This window comes from Pocillopora damicornis, chromosome 2 (assembly GCF_964200805.1).
Source record: "Pocillopora damicornis chromosome 2, jaPocDami1.2, whole genome shotgun sequence".
NCBI lineage: Eukaryota > Metazoa > Cnidaria > Anthozoa > Scleractinia > Pocilloporidae > Pocillopora > Pocillopora damicornis.
The window spans coordinates 2,535,001-2,558,258 of NC_142671.1; the positions used below are offsets into that span (position 1 = coordinate 2,535,001).

The 23,258-nt window shown below is 39.2% G+C and overlaps 1 protein-coding gene across 2 annotated transcripts; it reads left to right on the forward strand.

The window, feature by feature from the left end:
- The first annotated feature begins 5,937 nt into the window (after positions 1-5,937).
- On the forward strand, positions 5,938-23,157 carry LOC113682180 (leucine-rich repeats and immunoglobulin-like domains protein 2). Of its 2 annotated transcripts, none has more exons than XM_089197002.1 (6): positions 5,938-6,060; positions 18,320-18,480; positions 18,932-19,264; positions 20,792-20,905; positions 21,327-21,623; positions 21,751-23,157. In XM_089197002.1, exons 2-6 carry the CDS (start codon positions 18,360-18,362, stop codon positions 21,948-21,950), a joined length of 1,065 nt encoding a protein of 354 aa, XP_089053128.1. In that variant the 5' UTR covers positions 5,938-6,060; positions 18,320-18,359; the 3' UTR covers positions 21,951-23,157. The 2 variants fall into 2 exon arrangements, with proteins under 2 accessions (XP_089053128.1, XP_089053129.1); XM_089197003.1 differs by having other exon boundaries at positions 20,792-20,899.
- The last annotated feature ends 101 nt before the right edge of the window (positions 23,158-23,258 follow it).

Consider the following 23,258-nt stretch of genomic DNA (forward strand, 5'->3'; position numbering starts at 1 on the left):
ATTAAACCCCTGAAGAGTGAAGCGATTCACGAAACAGGCTTGTCGGGAAACGTAGTTACGTCCTTTTTTCCCCTCATAATATTTATATATATATATATATATATATAATTAAATTTTAGAAGAAATACAGCTGGTCCTATTTGTTTACGATAATCTTACGTAAATTACACGACCCCACCGTCGGAGTTCAGTGATGTTGTAACCACCGAAAGATCAATTTAATCGCCGCCACGATGGGCTTTACGTTTCAAGTTGTTTGGGTTGAAATGTATCCCAAAGCCACACAGCCCATAATAGGCAAAAAGTTTTATTTGTGAACATAAATCGATGTAATACTTTCTGCTGTAAGAAAGCCTGGTGTGTCACATTGTTTGGGTTGAAATGTATCCCAAAGCCATACAGCCCACAATAGGCAATGGGTCTCACCTATACTGTCATCATCGACAGATTCATTTAATCGCTGCCACAACGGGCTTTACGTTTCAAGTTGTTTGAGTTGAAATGTATCCCAAAGCTACACAGCTCACAATAGGCAATAAGTTTTATTTGTGAACATAAATCGATGCAATACTTTCTACTGTAAGAAAGCCTGGAAAAGATTTGTATTTCGAAGCGGCCAGTAACTTGAACGCGGCGACAACTATTGTATGAAATCGGCTTGCAATGGAGGTATTAACACTGCTTGTCGTTCGGAACTTCGAAAGCAGCTACCGAAACGTTTTCATCCGTCTACCATGTATAAACTTCGAAAGCTGTGATAACTTAAACATGCAAACTTTAAAATATACATATTGATTTCCCTAACCTAGGAAGACACTCCCACAAAACAGCGCAGAGAAATCGACTGCGAAGAATGCAGGGTCAAAAACACCTGCAATAGCAAAGTGTATACGTCATTTAAGTTGCACTTCCCAAGGGATCACGTCGACGCCAATGTACAACATAGCAAGCGTCCTATGGGATACTATTTCTTACATCGAAGAACGACCGAATTTTAAACTGGGCTTTCCCCAGTAAAAACTGGACTGGTCATTCGTGGAAAAACAAACATGTTTACCGCCGTCTCCATTTCAGACGACACCACTCCTGTAATGAGAAAAATTCTTAACGACTTCTACCTCGGTTTGGAAAGGCAATATTGGTCATTATTCAGATCTCTCAATGAATGGACAATGGAATCCTTAAGTTTCAATGCTGGCGGGTATTCTCACATTTGACACCCATGAAAAACATTTTTTCTTACATTTATCAGCTAGGCAAATCGTATATTCATGATTATTATAATAGTTTTTCATATTTCTTTAGTGCACGTAGAACTCATTGAATTAAACAATATACTTATTCGTCTATCAATGAATAAACATGCGGTTAATCTTCCACGAAGTCCTTCCATGATGCATAAATTTTGTTAATCGAGACTTTGTATATTATTCATTTTTTGTCTTATTATTCAATCTCTCCAACAAATTCCAGCAGCTTATAAAAGTAAGTACTCACAAAACGTAAATTTAGCTGTCCATTAGTGCTTAAAAATCTGACGGTTAACAAATTTCGGTGCTACGGCCTGTCAAGCGGGCAGTGGTTAACCCAAGATACTGCACAAGGAAATCATTTGAAATAGTGATTCAAGATAAAACCAATTAAGATAAAATAAATTCTCTTTCTGTCAATTTGCAGATTCCCAAAAACCTGAGATCGTTGAGTCTCCAAAGAACCAAAGTGTCTTGATCGGTTCCAATGTGACCTTAAGCCGCACAGCTAGGGGTCTCCCGAGGCCAACAATCCGCTTGATAAAGGAAAATGCTTCGTATCCTTTACAGTCTAACCCTAGAGCACGTTTCATTCAAGACCGCCGAACCATTCGTAGCCAGGTTTTCATAAATGGAGTGAAGATGGAAGATTATGCCAAAGATCAGTGTGTTGCAAACAACAGCGTTGGAAGAAGCAAATCAGGGGTAGCTGTCTTATAAAAAGGTTAGATATTTCTGGAATAAAAGGGAAAAAATAAAGATCTTGAAGACGGTAACAGCAAGGAATTGACTTTTGGATCAAAATCGCGAAGGTCTGGATTCAAAATGAGTTTACATCCTTTACACTTCTTTCCTATTTTTCTGCTTCTTTTTCTTGTTTTTTCATCCTTTGTCAATTGATAATTCTAAATTGCTACACTAATCATTGTCATCATCATTATGATGAAAAAAATCACAATTTCCTCGATTGTGATTGGATTAAAAAACTTCTAGTTTCCACTAATTCACCTAGCAAGTTGTTTTCGGAAAATTTGTTATCGGACAGTTCAATAAGCCAATCATATTCAGAATTTTATTTTAAATCAGCCAATCACATTTAAAATTGTAGTTTAAATCAATCAATCCCAATCTTGTCAGTCTTTAAATGCAAATTTCCCTCTCCTTCATAACTTTGCTATTCTTCTTTTCTCGGAAATTGTAATTTTTGATTAATTGGTAATAAGACTCAGTCCTATTACCATTACTTATGGTTGTTATTATTGTTGTTGTTATCATTATTAGTACTGCTGTTTTCTCCTGCTTGAAATCTAAGACTACAGGCTCCAGAAAATTGTAAATATTTTTTTATAATTTATCCACAGCAACTCCTACTCCCACACACCACAAGAACGGAAAGCCAGAAAATTCAGCCTCTTAGACTACTATAATTGCTGTATCATTCACTTTGGTAGCTGCAGTTATGTGTGTAGTCACTGGGTTTGTGTGGAATCGGCGTAAAAATCGTGTCTAAGAGGTAAATGATACGTTACGTAACATCCATATGAAGGGTGATGATCTCCTCTGACCGCAATGGAAGGGAAAGAGTTGGTAATAATGATTATAATAATAATAATAATAATAATAATAATAATAATAACTATAATAAGCCTTAAAATTTAAGAAGTTTTTCTCGACTCTGAATCTTACTCTCTTATCGAGTAAATGATACATTACATAACATCCCTATGGACGGTGATGATCTCCTCTGACCACAATGGGAGGGAAAAGAGTTGGTAATAATGATAATAATGATAATAACTACAATAAGCCTTAAAATTTAGGAAGTTATTCTTGACTCTGCATCTTACTCTCTCATCGTCACCATTACAAGAAGGAAGAATACAGGAGTGAGTGCAGCAGCCACCACGTATCTCACTCCTCTCATTTGTGGGGAGGATCCTGGTCAGAATTATCCTGAAGAGACTCAGGAAAAGCAGAGAGGAAGTTCTGTTAAAAAGCCATTGTGCATGGTTTTAGGTCCGGTAACATAACAACGGACAAGATCTTCAATTTTCGGAAATTGCTGTGGATAGGGAAACGCTGTGGAAGATCTTGGAAATGTCTGGGTTTCCAGATAAACTTGTGAACATAATTAAATTTTTCCACGAAGGAATGCTGGAAAAGTGTCAATCGGTGATGAGCCGATCGCTGCTTTTACTGTTAATCATAGGGTTAGACAAGGATGTGTCGATTCTTCATCTATATGGCTAAATTTCGTTCCCTGCGACTACAGGAAACGATCAGCATTAACCTATAATAGGGGCGTACACCAGGACTAGGACGGATGGATGACTCTTTAACTTGCCCGTCTACTATCTTCAACCAATACAAGATAATATTGTAGTAGAGAGCTTTTATTTTGCAGACACCTCCGCCCGAGTCGTAACTGATACATATGTTATCTAGGAAATTGTCGACAGATTTTCCTTTTCCACAGACCTGTTCGGGCTCTCTGTCAATATCTTTAAATCTGAGCTATTGAACCAAGCCTCTCCTAACTGCCTCAAGAAAGCGAGCCGCAAAACATGCTAATTATGAGTGAAGTGTTAAGGGAATAACTCTTCTCAACACTCCGTTTTTCATACTTCACTTTATTAATGACAACCTCTAAGAGTATTAGCTGCGTTAGAATCAATTTCTCAAGACCAGACAGCAGTCTTTATAGGTGACAGCAATCATCCCAAGTGTCAGAGACAACCAATCGTGTTAAGCTGCGTGTAACTTTTCATGCATACTCCTTCGACTTATTTATCATTTACAGAAACCAATTTCCTCCTTAATTTTCTTACCGTCATACCTCAGTTCCAGAATAACGAACATTATGTTAGTAATATAAAAATTTCAAAGAACAGTCTAGCGAAATCAGAATATGACTTTCTATGAGAACAACCGAGAAAATTATCTTAAAAGGTTGTTACATAACAATAGCGCAAACAGAAATATTTGAAGAAAGGGCGTATCTATGGCGCCGCCTTTCCCATCACTAAAATAACAATTAAATACAAAACAAATTGGATCCCAAAAACGATTCTGCGATTCGATGTACGATTAATTCACAGTAAGAGAATATACGGACTAAAAAAGCTGATAAGAAGTGTTCAATAAAGTTAAAAATGATTTTCTCTTAATAAATGTTATTGGCAAACGGTTTTTGTAAGTCCTCCGAGCAGGGCGATTTTCCTTAAATAAATATTTATGTCTTTAAATTCCCAACACCTGAATACACAATTTATAAGGACACTAATCTTACTTTTGACAATTTTATCGTTGAGAACATGCTATTTGCATATGCTATAGTTAGAACATGCTATTTTATATGCTATAGTTCGCGATTCGTGCGATATCGGCTTTCGCGGTTTTCAAGTGCAACTTAACGCGGAATTCCCTCGTCAGGTAATGAATTTTCCTATAGAATACGACTCAGCAGATGTTGTATGACGAAACTGAAAGTTGTAATGAAAAGTTCCTGATGAGTTAAAAGTTGGACAAGTGCAAATAGCATGTTCGCATTGCCTGTTTCTGGGAAAATGCTTTTATCAACCAATTTGTGAAACATTATCCGGTGCGTTGGCGCTGCAGATGAATTTGTGCCATAATTCGGTTCTCATCTGATCATCTGAATACATGCAGTATGTGTGCCGCTGGTGGAGCATTACTTCATTTCAACGATAAAATTGTCAAAAGTAAAATTAGTGTCCTTTTAAAAATTGTGTATTCAGGTGTTGGGAATTTAAAGACAATAAATATTTATATAAGGAAAATCGCCCTCCTCGGAGGACTTGCAAAAACCGTTCGTCAATAACATTTATTAAGAGAAAGCAATATTCAACTTTATCCTGAGCGCACTCAAGAAAGCCATTTCAAAGTTAACTGTCAGATCTGTCTGCGCTAGCGAAAGGAAGCAAGGTCAGTCGGACACATTTGAATCTTCGACAACTTTACTTGAACCTTGTGCTTCACTTGTTTTTATATTTGGTTTCAAAATTTTTACACAAGGTTCACACTTATCTTAAGAGCAGTATTTCACTGAATTTACAAGCCGTTTATCTTTAACATCTTTTTTCAAATTCCCAAATCATTTGCTCGAGAAGGAAAATAATTTACACCTTTCACCTCTTTGGTGGCAAAACTGAAAGAAGTGAATTGTCCAAGCGAAAGCTCTGAAAGTTTAACATCGCGATTAAAGGTGTTTATTTCTTCTTCTGTATATGTGACAATCGACCCTGTCACTTTTTCTGTTGTCGCTTCTTCGACTTGTTTGGTTGAACTTTGGCTTGCCATTTTATGGGCCGCGTTCACAGGATTTTCTCGCTTTCTCGTTTTCGCGAGCGAAAGAAGTTTTTTTTAATGCCTCTCTAAGAATTTGTTGTTCATTTCAAAACAGGGAAGAACCTCTGGCTCACTTTGAAAAACGCTTTCGATTGTTTTTGGCTCTTCAAAATGTGAAAATGGTTTTGAAAACACTTTAAAATGACATTGTAGGAAACTTTGTTACAATTTGAGGATAGTTGTTATGTTTACGTAGATGCGACATAATATCACTAAGCCTCGTTTTCAACCCCAAATTCCACGCTAAATACTTCGCTTCGTTGACCAATGAGAATGCGAGATTTTCTATGATAAAAGAGGTCGTTTCGAAAGACGGTTTATTTTTGACTGGGTAAAGAGAGCATAACTTTCTATCACACCTCGTGTTGTACGACAGCTTATGATTAATTCGACTATCATCCTCTAAGTGGTACATTAACAAGACTCACAGCAAAACCATAAGGTAAGTATATTTATTTTTTCTACAATTTCTTTTTTAAATGACGATTTCTTTTGCATTTTTTTGCCAAGTAAAATAATGTTTCAATAAAGAAATGGCAATAAAAAAATAGTTATTTCGATCGTGGTTTCACAGCGAAGACGAAGACGTATATACCACAAAGTTATTATTCAAAAGAATTTTCAGAAAAATTTATCGTGAAACAAAATCGTTTGATACAATATGTTTTATGATTATCACACAGCACAAAGTATAGTAAAAATAACGCGTTAATAGAGTACAAATATCCTGCGATCATCCTGGTGGAAAGTATTAGTGGCCATTTTTTGTCATCAACATAATATTCAGACGTCTTGAATTTTTGCTAACGTTTATTCCCTTAATGTACAATGATCATAGTTTTATACAGAGCTAACTTTAATTTGAGGCAATCTTCGTATTCTGTACTTTCATTAAGCGCTCATGGAAAATATTTGTATGAAATACCGAGATGATGGAAAATGCGTTTATTCAAATTTCCTCCATTGGTAGACAGGGAGATCCATTCATTATTTGTTATGTCAGAGGGAGTCTACCAGCTGTTGAAATTCAGCTGAAATATGATGAAACTGTTCTGTTCTCCGCTAGCTAATCATTAGGGTACATTTGATCGCTTACATTGGAATGAATTTTTTAGTATAATGACTAATAGTTAACGTTACATAAGGAATAGGATGTTTTTCACAAACAGTTGTCGCAGGTAGGAAAAAAAATTGACACATTGGGCCTTACTTTATTACATATCTTATGTTACAAGATAACTCGTGAATTGCGCGCATGCGCAAGAGCGAGTTATAGGTACGATGTGGGGAATAGCATTCGCTCGCTCGCTCGCTCGCTCGCTCGCTCGATTGGTCGATTCCTGTAAACTTTTTTTAGATTTTAGGCTTTTGAGTGCATTTGATAGTTTTTGGCGTGCAATAAAAAGACGAAATGGCGACCTTTGTTGCTAAGAATAGTGGTGGGGTGAAAAAGAAGCCAATTATAATCTTTAAAGAGTTTTTTTTTTTACGTTTTAGTTTCAACAAGCGGCGCCAGCGACTGGCAGGCATGCAAGGATTCACACTGAAATAACAGAACAACCTTCGTTTTTCATAAAATTGTAATTTACAATCCTTGAACTTGAAAACAATCCGAAGATTCATTGAAAATATCACTTACTGCGAAGCGCTCGGAGTTTACAGATGTTCAAAAGCTTTTTCTGTTATAGCGTGAGATTGAGGACAAAATTGATCATTACGTTTCGTCGCGTGTGTTTTTCCTGTGTGAAGCAACAAAAGATGCCGGCGACTGACGAAATAACAAGTTAACACGAAAATCAAATAACACCTAAACAAACAGTTTTAGCTACCGATTTTCAGTGAATTTTAAAAGAACAATTTTCTTTTAAGTTTCAAGACAATTTGAAGATTCAACATACACACAACGAACTAAAATGCGAAAGTTACACACCACAAAATTGGTAAATAGGCCTGAAATGAAATTCTATCTTGTTATTAATTATACGTTGCCTAGCACGTGACTTAAATCTACCCAGGCGGAGATCCAAAATGACGGTGGCAGGCTTAGCTTAGTTATATCACTCAAAACTCGTTCCCGTTTGTCTCTTTTGATAAAGAGGGAATCGTTAATGTTTTCATTAAGACAGTATTGCCTTGATTTTCTAATATTTACAACGAAAGACAGTAAATCTCACTTTTCACCCACATTTACTTCCAACCTTTTCTCTTAAACCAGAAACAAAAATGATAGACGTTTAAAACACATGACATCATCCACCTTGCCAAATGTAATAGCATGATCATTTCAATGGTAATGCCTTCTTATCCCAACGTTACTTTGTTTGTTTGCTACATTAGCGAACACTGAACTACTGCTCGTACTCTAGATATGACAATCAACCACAAAATTCCCTAAACCAGATAACATTAAACATAATCTAAAAAATCATGTGTCAATTCACGAGTTTGCTCACAGAGCACTTTGATTTGTAATGTTAGCGGGAGTCTACCAGCTGTGTGAATTTGAGCTGGAATATGATATACCTGTTCAGTTATCCGCTAGCTAATCATCAGGGTACATTTGATCGCTTGCATTAGGATGAATTTTTTAGATGACTAATAATTAACGTTACATAAAGAATATGATCTTTTCACAAACAATTATCGCAGGTAGGAAAAAAAATCGACACATTGGGCCTTACGCTATGACATATCTTATCTTTGTTCTGACTATAGGGGGGGAGTTTGTCATGTTCACTCACCTATTTCAAAATGTCACTTTTAGTCGCCATCATTCACATATCGAAAAAGGAAAAAATAGAAAGAATCAAAGGGCTCTTGGAGTCAGCTCAGTCATGTTATGGCTTAAGTTTGTATTGATTTCTTGGACTTACTGAATATAGATATAGTTGGATTCGGTTTAAGTGAACTTTCAAGACAGCAAAATATTAGTTACGCTCATCTTTCACGATCATTTCCACTATTGTGAAATATTCTTTGATATCTTTTGTTTTAAGTAAAGCAGCCGTTGTGTTTGGTTTTTAACAAAGAGACCACAATCGTTCTTAATAGAATTTCAAGCCTTCATGCAGTCTGATTTTCACTTATTATTATTTGCGTAGTCACCAATCAGATGAGAGATTAAACCACCAGAAAAGTAAACAAATGGCCAGTCACGAAAGCAACGCTTTGCTTTTGGGCCCATCCGCATTAGCAGACAAAACTAGAATTGTTTCGACAAAATTAAAGGACAAATCTTGTGATGACAAATTTTTGCCTCCTCTGTTGCATCCACCCTAAAAATGTCGAAGTTGTCAAAAAGCTACTAAATTCGGTTCACCTCTGGATCTTGGGCGGCCACATATACAACTTCATTATTGGTCTGATGAAGCGGCGACTAGAAAATTACTCCACTTTTGTAGGTTGCCCCGGCTGAATGAATATTGTTTCCTTGTTGGTCTTCATAGAGTGGCACATTCGAGCACCTGTTCTGCTCATACGTCTGGTTGCTATAATTTGCCAATGGATCAAAACTCCAATTACCGGGATTCATCTTAAGTTAAAGTTGTAAAATGTGCGAGTTTCGCAGCGAAGGACAGTTACTGCAATCTTTTGGTAAACTGAACCCAGTACCATTACCACACTAATGGTAGCGTTTACCACAAATGATAGACAAGTTCATCACGGTTTTGTTAATTTAGTAGATTTTGCTAAGCTTTTACCCGGGACAAATTTTGTCGACGGAGCGTTTGAAAATTTGTCCACTTCGGCAAAAAAATTGTCAAGCCGCGACAAACCAACCGCACTTGTAAAGTGTTGGTGATGATGGAAAATTTGTCTAAATAGCCAATTTTGTCGCTAGTGCGGATGACCCTTTCCCTTTTAAAAATTGGCCGTTTCGTCATGTAAGCCAAAAATAATGCAAGGCACATATGTGAAAATCAAAGTGTGTACACCCTGAACGTTGAAAATATATCAAGTCGAAGTTGCAGTTTTGGTCTCGGTCCGCATTTTTGTTGATAAAATGAACACATATCGATTAAAAAGATGAAACATACCGACCACGTGCAAAGATGAGAATCTAAACGGCTCGGGTCGCGGGTCGTTGGTTAACTGTCGCGGGTCGCGGGTAAACTGTCGCGGGTCTCGAAAATTGTCGCGGGTGCAGGAACAATCCGTCTTCGTTTATCATTGCGGTGACCTTACCTGCCCTTCAAAGCCTTCTATCCCTAAACAAGTCGAGGATGTAAGACAGACATTGCGTGACAACCCAGCCCTAACTCCCTCTCAAATTAAAAGTAACGTTATACTGTCGATGATGAAACAAAGAAGTGACTGGGCTTTAATCAAAAAGGTCGCCGTTAAGACACTTGAATGAAAATGGATAACAAATGAGAAACAGAAGTCGAGCAATATCAACGAGCCCCATGGACATAACTTTGAGACTGTAGTGTACTTCATACAATTTTCTGATTCTCGGGATCCGTTTTAATACCCAATCACGTCCGTTGGTATGGAAATCAAGCAACGTGACACCCCTTCATAAAAAAGCTTATGAGAATGAGAGGCCAAATTATCGTCCCATTTCTCTCTTTCCAGTTACATCCAAAGTATATGAAAAAGTCCTGTTTGACCAGATATACACTGCCATACCTCCGCATTTTTCTTCCAACCTGTGTAACTTTTTTAAGGGTCACTTTTACTATACGGTTCTAATTAAGATCACAGATGACTGGCGTGCAGGCTTTGATGACAGAAGACCAAGATGCACCTGGGAGCCCCAATCCCTATGATCGGCACAATGCTAGTGTCAGTCAAACGTCGAAGTCAACCGCAACACGAGAAGGTCGTTACCGACTGACTCGTAACAACACCTTTGTCGATAGGTTGCAAACGGAAGAAGGAAGACCTCATAATAAATTCAATAGGGACCTTACGATCCGACAACGGCGACGGCGACGGCGACGGCAACGGCAACGTGAGAAGTCTGGGTCGAGCGGGGCCACGTCGTGTTGGCGTTCCCGCCAAAATTGAGATTACGAATTTTACGAGCGAGAACGTTGACGACGGTCATTGATGTTTATCGTGTTTAAGTCAACGAAAGTTTTTTAGAAAGCCATGCCAAAGTTCCGTGACACTATTCTCCTGGCTCATGCTTCCCGTTTGATTAACGCTGAAGAATTCGTGCTTCTCTACGATTTACACAAGCCTTAAAATCCGGATTTACCGTACACTAACTACGAGTGTTTCGATCTCAACAAGATGACCGATGATGAATGTAACTAGTACCGCTGCCGACATAATCTCTCTACTATTTCCTAGTAAACCCAAAATAAAATTAAGCTTAATTGTTCTCTTTTTTTGATCGAGAAAAAAGTTGGAAAGTAAGTGATAAGAAAGCTCAGTGATAGCGAGTGAAGTACAATCACAAACAAATACAAAGCAAAATAAGTCAAATCTCTCTCCATTCAGTTTGTGGTCGTATACAAAAGACTCCACGCTCTGTTCGTTTCGGATATTTCTAACAAACTAGTATTCTTTAAATTTAGTAGCAAAGTCTCGTTTTTACCTTGATTCATTAACCATAGTTGGGTTTTAATTTCCACGGTTTCGCACAACGTCAAACAAGGCTTCTAGACGTCCGGGCGTGAAGGGACACCGCCGTCTCAGAAATCTACTCATGCGCAGTACGTAACCGGAAGTAAAAAAGTCACACGTCGCCGTCGCCGTTGTAATAGACTCCTCCACAGCCCATCATAGAGCTTACATAGTTAACCAAAGAAAAAATTCTAATCATAGAGTAGACATTGGAAAAAGTCCCTCCTGTGATTGTGCTGGAGAAGAAAAATATAAACATACCATTTGGACATAACTGCCAGAAAACAGTAATCTCTTGCAGCAGCTATTTCTAACTGATAACGAAGCCCTGTCTGTTGTTGGAAATGCAGACTCTTTTATACTGCAGAACCTTGTTTATAAAAAGGCCACAACAAAGACAAGAAGATAAGTAATACAGGACCACGTTTCAAATGACCCTCGAAGTAAAAACCAACAAGTCTGGACTCTAGAAAAGAAGAAGAAAAAAACGAAGACAACCACCAAGATGCCGGGCTTGTAGAAAAATCCAAAATGACGATGAAGTTACCGTCACCGTTAAAGAGTTTATGTCCCTTATAAACAGAATTTCGTTATAGAAACAATGTTTTATTTTTGTCCGAAGCATCAATGCATAAACAGGATACCACATTGGACCAATTTAAAACCACCGGATAGAATCAGAGCTGACAGTTCATTTACTAACATCGCAAAAGCAGCTTTCAAAGATAATGGTTTGACAATTTGCAATTCTGTTGACTGATAATTAAATTTTGAGATCGATGCGTTTGAATTTTTTGTTCATTTCTTCTTCCAAACAATTCGCAATGAAAAAAGAACTTTTACAAAATTTAAGCAATTACAATTTGAAATTTGTCATCAGCTAATTACTTGTTATCAGGTCAAATTAAAAAAGTTCAATTTTTTTTATTAAAGTTCTATTTTTGGACCCACGACATTTCACTCGCGACCCGCGACAATTTACCCGCGACCCGTGGCACGCGACAATTAGACATTCTCGACTGTCCGAAGGCTTGAAATTATATTAACAACGTTTATGATCAAGAAACGGCCATGGAATAAATATTCCACAATAGTGCAAATAATCGAGAAAGATGATCACGGAAAAGGGATTGCGTGACGCTCGGTAAATGATAAGATGACATGTTATCACGTATGGTGTCAAGTATCAGACGAAAAAACAGTATAAATTCTCAGTCTGCTTTTTGTACCCGGTCTGTATTCTGCAGTCTACATTTTGTACTAATCGGATTGGTATTGTTGTGTTTGTTCGAGCGAGACTCAAGTCTGGACCGAGATATTGGAGCTCGAAAAAAAAATTTAGTTAGACTATCTTAGCCGCTATGATTGATGTGTGGACTGTATGTTGAAGAGCTCCCAAAGAAAAGCACAGTGATGGAGCAATGATTACTTTATACCAACCGAAGACGAACGCAAATGTGCGGCTCATGCTCTTCCTCCTGGTCGCAGCTTTGGTGTATTAGGACCCAGACTCCCCCTTAAGTGGTGCATATAACACCTGACTGTAGTTGTTGAGGATCACGAGTCGTAAGCGGAATAAAGCTATCGTTTGAGTTCAATCCGTTGTAATCCTCCGTTGTTTGCCGACTAGATCGGTCACAACATTGGCGACGAGGGTGAAACAAGACACCAAGAAGTCAGCGAGACGAAAAGTTCGCAAGAAACATGGACGATGGTGAACGAACATTCGACTGTCATGGGGACCAAAACACGCTTGGTTTGCGATGAAAGCGATGACTGACAGTGTTCGAACGATTTGCAGACGGCAAAGGCTTAATTTTAAATGAAGACAACGCGAACAACAGGCAGGAGACGTGCGTTAATGCTCTATCTTGCGGGTCTCGAAGTTCAAGATATTTTCCTTACCGAACACAGGAGATTTGAAGGATTACCGGAAAGCGGTCGCTGCACTGAACGCATATCTCGCTCTCAAAGTCGACACTAAGTATGCTAGACATTGTTTCAGACAGCTAATTCAAGCACCAGGGGAAACAATCCGATAGTTTGCAACCAGTCTCAGACGAGCATCCAAAGATTGTGACCATGGCGAAGGCACAGATAACCAAATTCGTGATGAAATCCTCTGCAAGTGCACCAGCATGTACATAAAGCGAAAACTCCTGGAAGAACGTCAAGGTATCACTTTAGCTAAAGCGCTTGAAATAGCCGAAAACTGCGAGAAAGTTGACACACAGCTTGCTGCAATGACCATAGAAGAAAACGGAGAGAATTCAGTTAGTGTAAACCGAATAGAGGGAACAAAAATAGGCCATGGCAAGAGAAACCAGTCACGAGGTACCAAATCCGGCCGTAAGAAAACTTGTTATCAATTTGGTAGAACCGAGCGTTTCGGTCGAGATTCCAACTGTCCAGCACGAGGTCAATCCTGTCATCGATGTGGGCTGGAAGGAAATTTTCAAGAGCATTGAAGACAAAGCAGAAAGGTGAAGAAAAGCAAAAGCAAACCAAAGGCCACAGGAACCTAAGGGAAGTGCTGCAAATATGGTTGGTTGCCACCACGAAGAAGAGGAGCCAGTGTATGCTTTTACGGTAGGGGAAAAGAATGAGGAGAAAATTGGAGTAAACGTTGGCGGTTGTAAGCTGAACATGATCATAGATTCTGGAGCAAGCACTAACATCATTGACAAGCAAACATGGGAGTGGTTGAAGAAAAACAAAGTAAAGTGCGAATCAGCACGCTCGAGTAGGAAACTCTATGCCTATGCATCCCACTTGATGTAATAAGAACATTCTCCTGTGAAGTCTCTGCAGGAAGCAACACTGCTAGTGCTACGTTTTGTGTGATCAATGGTGAAAGAGACCCATTTCTAGGGTAGGACACTGCAACTAATCTAGGCGTACCGAAAATAGGAATAGGCATCGCTGCAGTAAGTGCAAACCCAAATACCATTGGTGAAGTCCTGCAAAAGAAGACCCAAATGTTTTCAGCGGCGTTGGAAAGTTGACAGAGACAGAGAGACAGAGCAGTACAACTCCACATCGACCCAGATGTGAAGCCAGTAGCACAGCCGATGCGGAGGACTCCATTAAGCATGAGATCAAAGTTGGAAGAAAAGATTAAAGAACTCATTGAACTAGACATTATTGAACCTGCACAAGGGCCCTCACCATAGGTTAATCCAATCGTTGTTGTTCCAAAGTCAGGGGGCGACATACGTCTTTGCATTGACATGCCAAGGGTTAATGAGGCGGAGAGCCAGACACCCAATCCCTACTGTTGATGAGATTACTCAGAGCATAAGTGGCAGCAAGGTATTCTCCAAACTTGACCTTAAGTGGAGATACCACCAACTTGAACTTTCCCCAGAATCACGAGAGATTACTACATTTGCTACAGATACAAGAGACTATTGTTTGGTGTTAACTTTGCTTCCAAACAGTATCATTACGAGATCCAGACGGCAGTTGCGGGTATAGAGGGGCAAGAGAACATTTCAGATGAGATCATCGTACAAGGTAAAGACCAGAAAGAACACGATCTGCAGTTGGAGAAAGCCATTGTGAGATTAAAGGAACGTGGACTGACCCCCATTGCAGAAAAGTGCCAGTTTAGCATGGATAAGCTCACATTCTTTGGCATGGTATTGTCCGGGAACGGGCTCAGCTGCACAGAAGAAAAGGTTAAAGCCGTGAAAGAGGCGCGAGAACCTCGAACAGTATCGGAAACCCGAAGTTTTCTTGGGCTTGTAAACTACTGTGGCCGCTTCATACCCGACCTGGCAACGGTCTCTGAGCCCTTACGTTGCCTGACAAAGTCAATTGGCTCGTGCTGAAACTTTGGGATACTTAGACAAAGATGCCCCAACCTTTGTAATTGCTGATGCCAGCCAAGTTGGACTGGGAGCGGTACTCACCCAAAAGCAGAGGAATGGTGACAGAAACCGAGAGAAGATATTCGCAGACAGAGAAAGAGGCGCTGGCGCTCGTATGGGCCTGCGAAAAGTTCCATCCCTATGTGTATGGTGTGCCATTTGATCTTGTTACAATTCACAAGCCGCCGGAAGTTATCTACGGCTGAAGGTCAAAACCCTGTGCACGCATTGAAAGATGGGTGCTACGAATGCAGCCATACAAATTCAAGGTGATGTATGAGCCTGGACCGAGTGACATTGCTGACCTCCTCTCAAGGCTAGTGGGAAATCTCAAAACCAGCAGCAGTCACTTAGCTGAAGCTGAAGAATATGTCAGATTTGTAGCCATAAATGCGATCCCCTGTGTTATGACTGCACGAGAAGTGGAAAAGGCCTCAGCAATCGATGAGGAACTCTGTGCTGTCAAGGAATGCTTAAACAGAAAACTGTGGAATCAGCTAGCTCACAAGAGATACCTCCCATGTAGTAGTGAACTGTGCAACATGGAATAGTTGATATTAAGAGGGAAAAGAATCGTTATCCCGAAGAAACTCAGACCCAGGGTGTTGTCCCTCGCTCACTAGGCTCATCTAGGCATCGTTGGAACCAAACAGAAGTTGCGTAATAAAGTGTGGTGGCCCGGGATGGAAAAGGATGCTGAAAAACACTGCAAAACCTGCTTTGGATGTCAGTTAGTCAGCCGTCCCAGCCCACCAGAGCCTATCAGGAGCACAGCATTGTCGACTGGACCATGGAGAGATTTGACATTTGATTTGTTCGGACCACTCCCCACTGGTGAGTCCATACTGGTCGTCGTGTATTACCATAGTCGCCACCACTACACTACTATAGTCGCTACTACCAGATAGACATCATGAGATCCACAGTTGCCTTTAAAGTCATCTCGAGTCTAGAAGAGATATTTGCAAGACATGGTCCACCTGAGAGCCTGACATCTGACAATGGACCACAGTTCGTAGCAACAGAGTTTACAGAGTACACGGAACAGCAGGGAATCAGACATCACAGAGTAACAGCAAAATGGCCCCAGGCAAATGGAGAAGTTGAGCGCCAAAATGGCTCACTTCTGAAAAGGCTCCAAATCGAACATGCTGAAAAGAAGGACTGGAAGAAAGAGTTGAATGTTTATCTTGCAGCGTACAGAAGCCTAACTCACTCAACGACTGGTGTAAGCCTCTGCCGAGTTGCTCTTCGGACGGAAAATACGTACCAAACTCCCTGAGCTTAGCGATGTATATGTCGAATAAGAAGTGCGTGATAGGGACAATTAACAGAAGAGTAAGAGCAAAGCGTATGCTGACGTGCAGAGAAATGCAAGGTACTCAGAGGTACTCCCTGTAGATCAAGTACTAGTGCAACAAGAGAGGAAAAACAAGCTCACAACCCGTTTTGAACCAAGTCCGTACACTGTGGTAAACAAGCATGGCAAGAGCTTGATCGTACAATCCCCAGGAGGAGCCCAATACTACGCAATGCATCTCATGTAAAGAAAGTGCTAGAGAATGGTGATACACATCATAATACACCAAGTATACCGGAAGTGGTGATGACTGGAGAGCCCCATAAGCAGGATAAACTGACCCCGCAGCAGGGTGTGGTGATACCGGAACCAAATGTTGTTGAGCCTGAAGTTCCACTTAGGAGGTCCCAGAGACATAGAGTGGCCCCAAGCTATCTCAAAGACTATTATATTTAAAAATCTAGACACTGAAATCTCAGAGACATTGTTGACTTTGTTGCCAGTCCATGTTTATGTTTATTGGACCAATTCTTGGTTTGTTTCTAATTCTACTAAATGTTATTGTTTTCTATCTAAATGGGGAGGGATATGGTGTATTAGGACCCAGAATCTCCTCAGTGGTGAATGTAATGCCCGACTGTAGTTGTTAAGGACCATGAGTCGTGTAGCGGAATAAACCTATCGTTTAAGGTTTAATCCGTTGTAATCCTCCGTTGTTTGCCGACAAGATCGGTCACAATAACAGCGTGGTGTTGAAATGAACCCGCTACGAGCTTCATCGAAATTAATTTTGGCTTTCACTAAGTGGGGAAGGATTGCATGTGAGACTACTTCCGTTCACGGTCCACAGTGCAACTTCCGTCTATGGAATACAACTTCCGTCCACGGTCTACAACTTCCGCCAACATCTGCTTTACCACAATACCTCCTTCATTGCTTTCCGCATGAAAAGAGCTATTCATTGCTTTCAGCATGAATGAGCTAAAAATGAGATAAGCTTGTGGCCTATTTATAAGAAACAAATTGGCTGTTCTTGCTATCGATGAACTATTTGGAAAATGTACAAAAATGATTCTTTCAACTCCCATTGTCATCTCGTTAATACGGTCGCCAAACGGAAGCATGCATATGACGGATAAAAACTGAACTGGTCAACTTTTTTGCTTCCAGGAAAAATAAAAACATGCATATCGCTGTCACTATTTCAGACGACACGACTCATATAATGAGTAAAATTCTCCCTCACTTCTACCTCAGTTTTAAAAGGCAATATTGGTCAATATTCAGATCTTTTAATCTCAATGAATGGACACTGAATCCTTAAGTTTCAATGCTGGCGGGTATTCTCACGTTTGACACTCAACTGAAAACATCTCCTCTTACATTTCTCAACGAGGTTGAGAGATAAATTAAATCTTCCAGAAACGAGAGTTCTTAGGCACGTGTCCACTTTAAGGACCAGTTACGCGGCTGGATATCTCTCCGTTAACATGTACATTTTTGCCTAATGAAGTTACATTTTCCATGAGCCGAATAACTGACCAAGATGTCTTTTCCTTCAGATGTAGTCCTTCTGGGGCGGAGAAAATAAAATTTAAAAAGAAGGCGAATTTACCTATCTTAAATATATGCTACGTGTAAGGTAAAGCTGAAGTTAAGAGGCAAAATTAAAACCACATGTATATGGTAAAATTTTTCTTAAGAACTATGTATTTGAGTTGAAACGAGTTTATGGGAATAAGTTAAAGAAAACAATGAAGTCCTATACTTTTTAGCGGAAGTTTTGTGCAAAATCGCCAAATGTGTAACTCACTTTTTCATTTTCCTCTGTGTAACTGCCTGAGTTTAGGTGCAATAAGTTAATGACAACCTAGTTCGACTTATGGCCTCAATTTACTACGTTCCTCTATAAAATAACTTATTTAATTATGAATAAACAATCCCTTTTGCAGGCCACTTCAAACATATAAACAACAAATTTGTCAACGTGTCATGATGATGAGTAGCTTTTGGCTTCGAGAAGCGTCGATGTGTTTAGTACTATCAACTCTTACTGGCGCTTTATGGATCCTTCCATTCGTCAAAGGTGAAACATGCGATTCCAAATTCAAGAGTAAGTAGTGTTAACTTCTTTTAAACGTCCTAGTTAAAGAGCATGTTTATGCCAATTTTTCCTTGAGTGCACATTAAATGAATGTGTGTATGTACAGAAACTGTAAAATGGCTACCAAACAAACAGCTCTTAGGCAAAGGATCTAGAGAATGTAGGTATCTTCATCAAAATGTTTAGCATGTGTAGATAAGAAAGGACGTAGGTAAACTCTTGACTAATCCAGCGTTTAAATGCACGCGCGACGTTTCGGCCTTTTTCAGGTGGAACATAAAAGTTAAAAATTAACATTAAAAGGCTGCATTATAACTCTTGATCGGAAAAGAGTTTGTAAATTACATTTATTAAATTTATAAGATAGATTTATTAATAATCTCTCTCATCGTCGGATAGGCTGTAAAGAGATTGCATATTATTGATTTTTTTAAATTATCGTTTAATTTCTCCAACCCAGTCAGACCCATTGTGGACATATCTTCAAGTCCAGAAAACAACAGATTACCCTTTGGTGCCTCCGTTACCCTGACTTGTACAGCGGAGCCCAGAACACTGGATAAAGGATATCACGATAGATGGGTCAATTATATCGAGTGGTACGATCCACAGAATAAGGAAACTGGAGCTAAGTGCCGGCAGCCTTCAAACATACATGCACACAAACGTAAATTAAGCTGTCCATTAGTGCTTAAAAATCTGACAGTTGACAAATTTGGCCGCTACACCTGCCAAGCTGGCAATGGTTACAGAAACCACTGCACGAGGAAATCATTTGAAATAGTGATTCAAGGTAAGCAAACCAGGCTTATAATACCCTTAATAAACAATTGGTCCACCCGCGCTTGTTGGATATGCGATGATAGTGGAATAGTTGTTGAATCAAAAACGCCCTTGGACATATATACATTAATCTTGCCAACTTTATTTTGTAAGAACAACGGATTGTTACAATGTACAAGAATGCTTCCGGAGTAGCTCGTCTCCGTGCGCGCACACAGTATAATGACCCATAACCTATAATGGCTAAGTCACGAAAACTTTTGAACTGCATTATCCAAAGATCCAGTTTTTGATAATACGAAGATGTATGTCGAAGATGTTTCATTCAGGAATAAGGAGTCTCAAATAATCAGCCCCTCCTGGAATCAGAAACTCCTGGAATGTATGAACAGGAAAGTCCAATACATAATTCATTGCAAAAGGAAAATTCCGTTGTGTGGCCATTGGCTGACAAGACTCGAAATGTAGTAAACAAAGAACGAAATTCTTCACTCAGATAACGATTAAATTAGAATCAGGAGCAATTCGATCGACCTGTCCTGATACGTATCTTATTACTTGATACAGCCGAACCCGTATTAAGCGGCCACTCACTAGGAATGGTGGTGTGACTGTTTAATGTAGATTGACCTCTTAATACAGTTTCCACCGATAGGGGGTATTATAGCGAAAAAAAGAAACAGAAAAACAAGCAAAAAACCAAAATCATAACATGCACAACGCCACTAACGCCACTGTTATAATTGACCACTTTATGTACAGAATCTCGCTTAAAAACACTGTTTACTTCGATTTTGGGAGAGAGACATAGATGAAAAGTTATTTGAAGGATTATTCTTAATTTTATTCGGGTGGTTCGGCTATAAGTGGCCATCAAAAACGGGTGGAAGGAAATACAAAGAGGCCGTTGGGACTTAGTAAAGGTCGACTGGGACCGCTAAGTAGAGGCAACTGCTTGATACAGGTAAAAATTACAGTGATTAAGGGGAAACAAATTGGTACTTTGGCAACTGACAAAAACTAATGCAACCGACTGCTTAACACAGGGGTGGTCGCTGAATACGGTGCCGGCGATGCTGAAGCAATATATATTTATTTATATGAATTATGTATTTGGGTTGAAACGAGTGTATGGGAATAGGTGAAAGAAAACAATGGAGTCCTATACTTTTTAGGGGAAGTTTTGTGCAAAATCGCCAATTGTGTAACTCACGTTATCATTTTCCTTTGTGTAACTGCCTGACTTTGTAAATTTAGATAAAATAAGTTAATGATTCCAAATATTCTTCGGAAGATGAGAAAAGAATTATTTTGTGAAACAAAAAAAAGGTAATGATAATTATTAGAATGAAAAAAGGAAGACGCTCACACTCAAGGTTAGTACCTGCATATGCAATTTATCTTCTTGTGTGGCACAAAAGTGTGATAATGAAAATATCTTCTTCTTCTGCCGACATTTGCTTATTGAATAAGCTTCCTACCAGATTATATCAGTAATAACAGGGGATATTTATTGCAATGTACGTTTTCCCTACAGGTCCTGCGCCAGAGTTAGTTGGAGTTCCTCAGAACCAAAGCACTGATATAGGAGCCAAAAACAGTGGTGGTAAAAATTTGTCGTTGCCAGCTTTCTTAACCCCGAAAGGTACAGGTTAGTCATTAATATGCATTATTGTTTGTTTTCCTTATCATTTCAAAGTTGAAACTCCACGAAGTCTTCTACTTGCATGTCAACTCAGTCTCCCGATGAAATCCCCCCATCACCAAGTAAGCGAGATATTTCCGTAGATTGTAAAAAACTCTCTGTGTCACCAGAGTATCGAGAGCTAGAAAATAAGCAGTGTTTTCTGTAAAATGCAAAATTTAAAATTTGTCATTTCAGTTTCACCCGGTCACTGTACCTCCTCAGTCCTCTTATCACCAAGACTCCCCTTTAAGTTTAGTTCTCTTCAAACCGGGTCTTTTAAGCGGCAAAAAAGCCTTGGGCCCCGACTTCCAATAGAAAGATTACCAATGAGACAATTCATAACGTCCCATTCATTCATATCAATTCTTTCTGTGTCAATTTGCAGATGCCCAGAAACCTACGATCGTTGAAGGTCCAAAGAACCAAAGTGTCCTGATTGGTTCCAATGCTACCTTAAGCTGCACTGCTAGGGGTCTCCCAAGGCCAACAATTTACTGGGTAAAGGACAATGCCACATACCCTTCACAGTCTGACCCCAGAGCTCGTGTCATTCCTGACGGGCGAACCAATCGCAGCCAGCTTTTTATAATGAGAGTAGAGATGGAAGACTATGGAAAATATCAATGCATTGCAAATAATACCATTGGAAGAAGCCAATCAGGAGTGGCTGTCTTGAACATAGGTTAGATATATATTTTTTTAAATAGAAGGGAAAAAAAGCAGGGGAAGAGGGGTCCTTCTTAACTACAAGCGCTGTTGCTAAACACAACCTGTTTGTTGCTGCATTTTTTTTTATTATTTACCCACAGAAACTCCCACTCCCATCTCCATGAACCGAAAGCCAGAAAATTCAGCATCTCAGACAACTGTAGTTGCTACATCATGCACTTTGGTAGCTGCAGTTATTTGTGTAGTCACTTGGTTTTTGTGGAATCGGCGTAAAAACCGTGATAAAGAGGTACATAATGCGTTACGTGACATCTCCACAGAGGGTGATGATCTCCTATGAGCGCGATGGAAAGGAAAAGAGTCGGTAATAACGATAATAATAATGATAATAGTAATAATAATAATAATAATAATAATAATAACAATAACAATAACAATAATAGTAAGCCTTAAAATTTGGGAAGTTTTTTTGCAATTCTGCATCTTACTCCCTTATCGTCACCTTTACAAGAAGGAAGAATATAGGAGTGAGTGCAGCAGCCACCACGTATCTCACTCCTCTTATTTGTGGGGAAGATCCTGGCCAGAATTATCTTGAAGGGATTCAGGACAAGCACAGAGGAAGTTCTACCAGAAAGCCATTGTGCATGGTTTTAGGTCTGGCAGCATCACAACCGACAAGATTTTCGGAAATTACAGGAGAAGGCAATCGAGCAAAATCAACTCTTCTCAACACTCCTTTAACACTCCTTTTTTCATACTTCACCTCATTAATAACAACTTCTTGGAGAACTAGCTGCGTTACATACAGTTTCGCAAGACCAGACAACAGTATTTTCGGTGGTAACAATAATCCCAAGTATTAGAAAAGTTTAGTAAATGTCCATCAACTTACGACAGCCAATCGTGTTGGGCTGCGTGTAACTTTTCTTTCTTTTCTTTTTACCAGTTACAGAAACGACTTTCAATTTTCTTACTGTCATACCTTAGTTCCAGAATAACGAAAAAAATATTAGCAAAATAAAAATTGTAAAGAACGGTCTAACGACATCAAAATATAAAATCCTATGAGAACAGCAGAGAAAATTGCCTTTAAAGGTTGTTGCATAACAGTAGGGCAAACAGAAAAATTGGAGAAGAAAGAGCTTACCTAAGGTGCCGCCTTTCCCATAAATTAAAACAGCAACTTAATATAAATTTAGTGCAGAAGTTGTAAAGTGGAAGTTGTTTACAAACTCGGCCACCTATAACCGAATCGCTGAATACAAGTTCCTTGGAAGTGTCAGTCAAGGTATATAAAGAAATGTAGAAACACGGCCGTCTCCGATCATAAATTCCATATACAAGAAACCTAGCTGAATTAAACCAAAACAAGAGAACCCTTTGCGAAAATATTTCCAAAAACTTGACCGAAACAATTTTGCGATCCGTTTTACGATTAATTCACATTAAGAGAAGATGCGAACTAATCTAGGCTTTAAACAGCTGAAAATAAGTGTTCAATAAAGTTAAAGAGCATTTTCTCTTAATAAATGGCCATTAGTGAATGGTTTTTTTGTGTAAGTCCTCTGAGTGAGGCGATTCTATAGAAAAATTCACTGCCTGACGAGTGATTTCCACGTTAAATTTCACTTGAAAAACCGATATC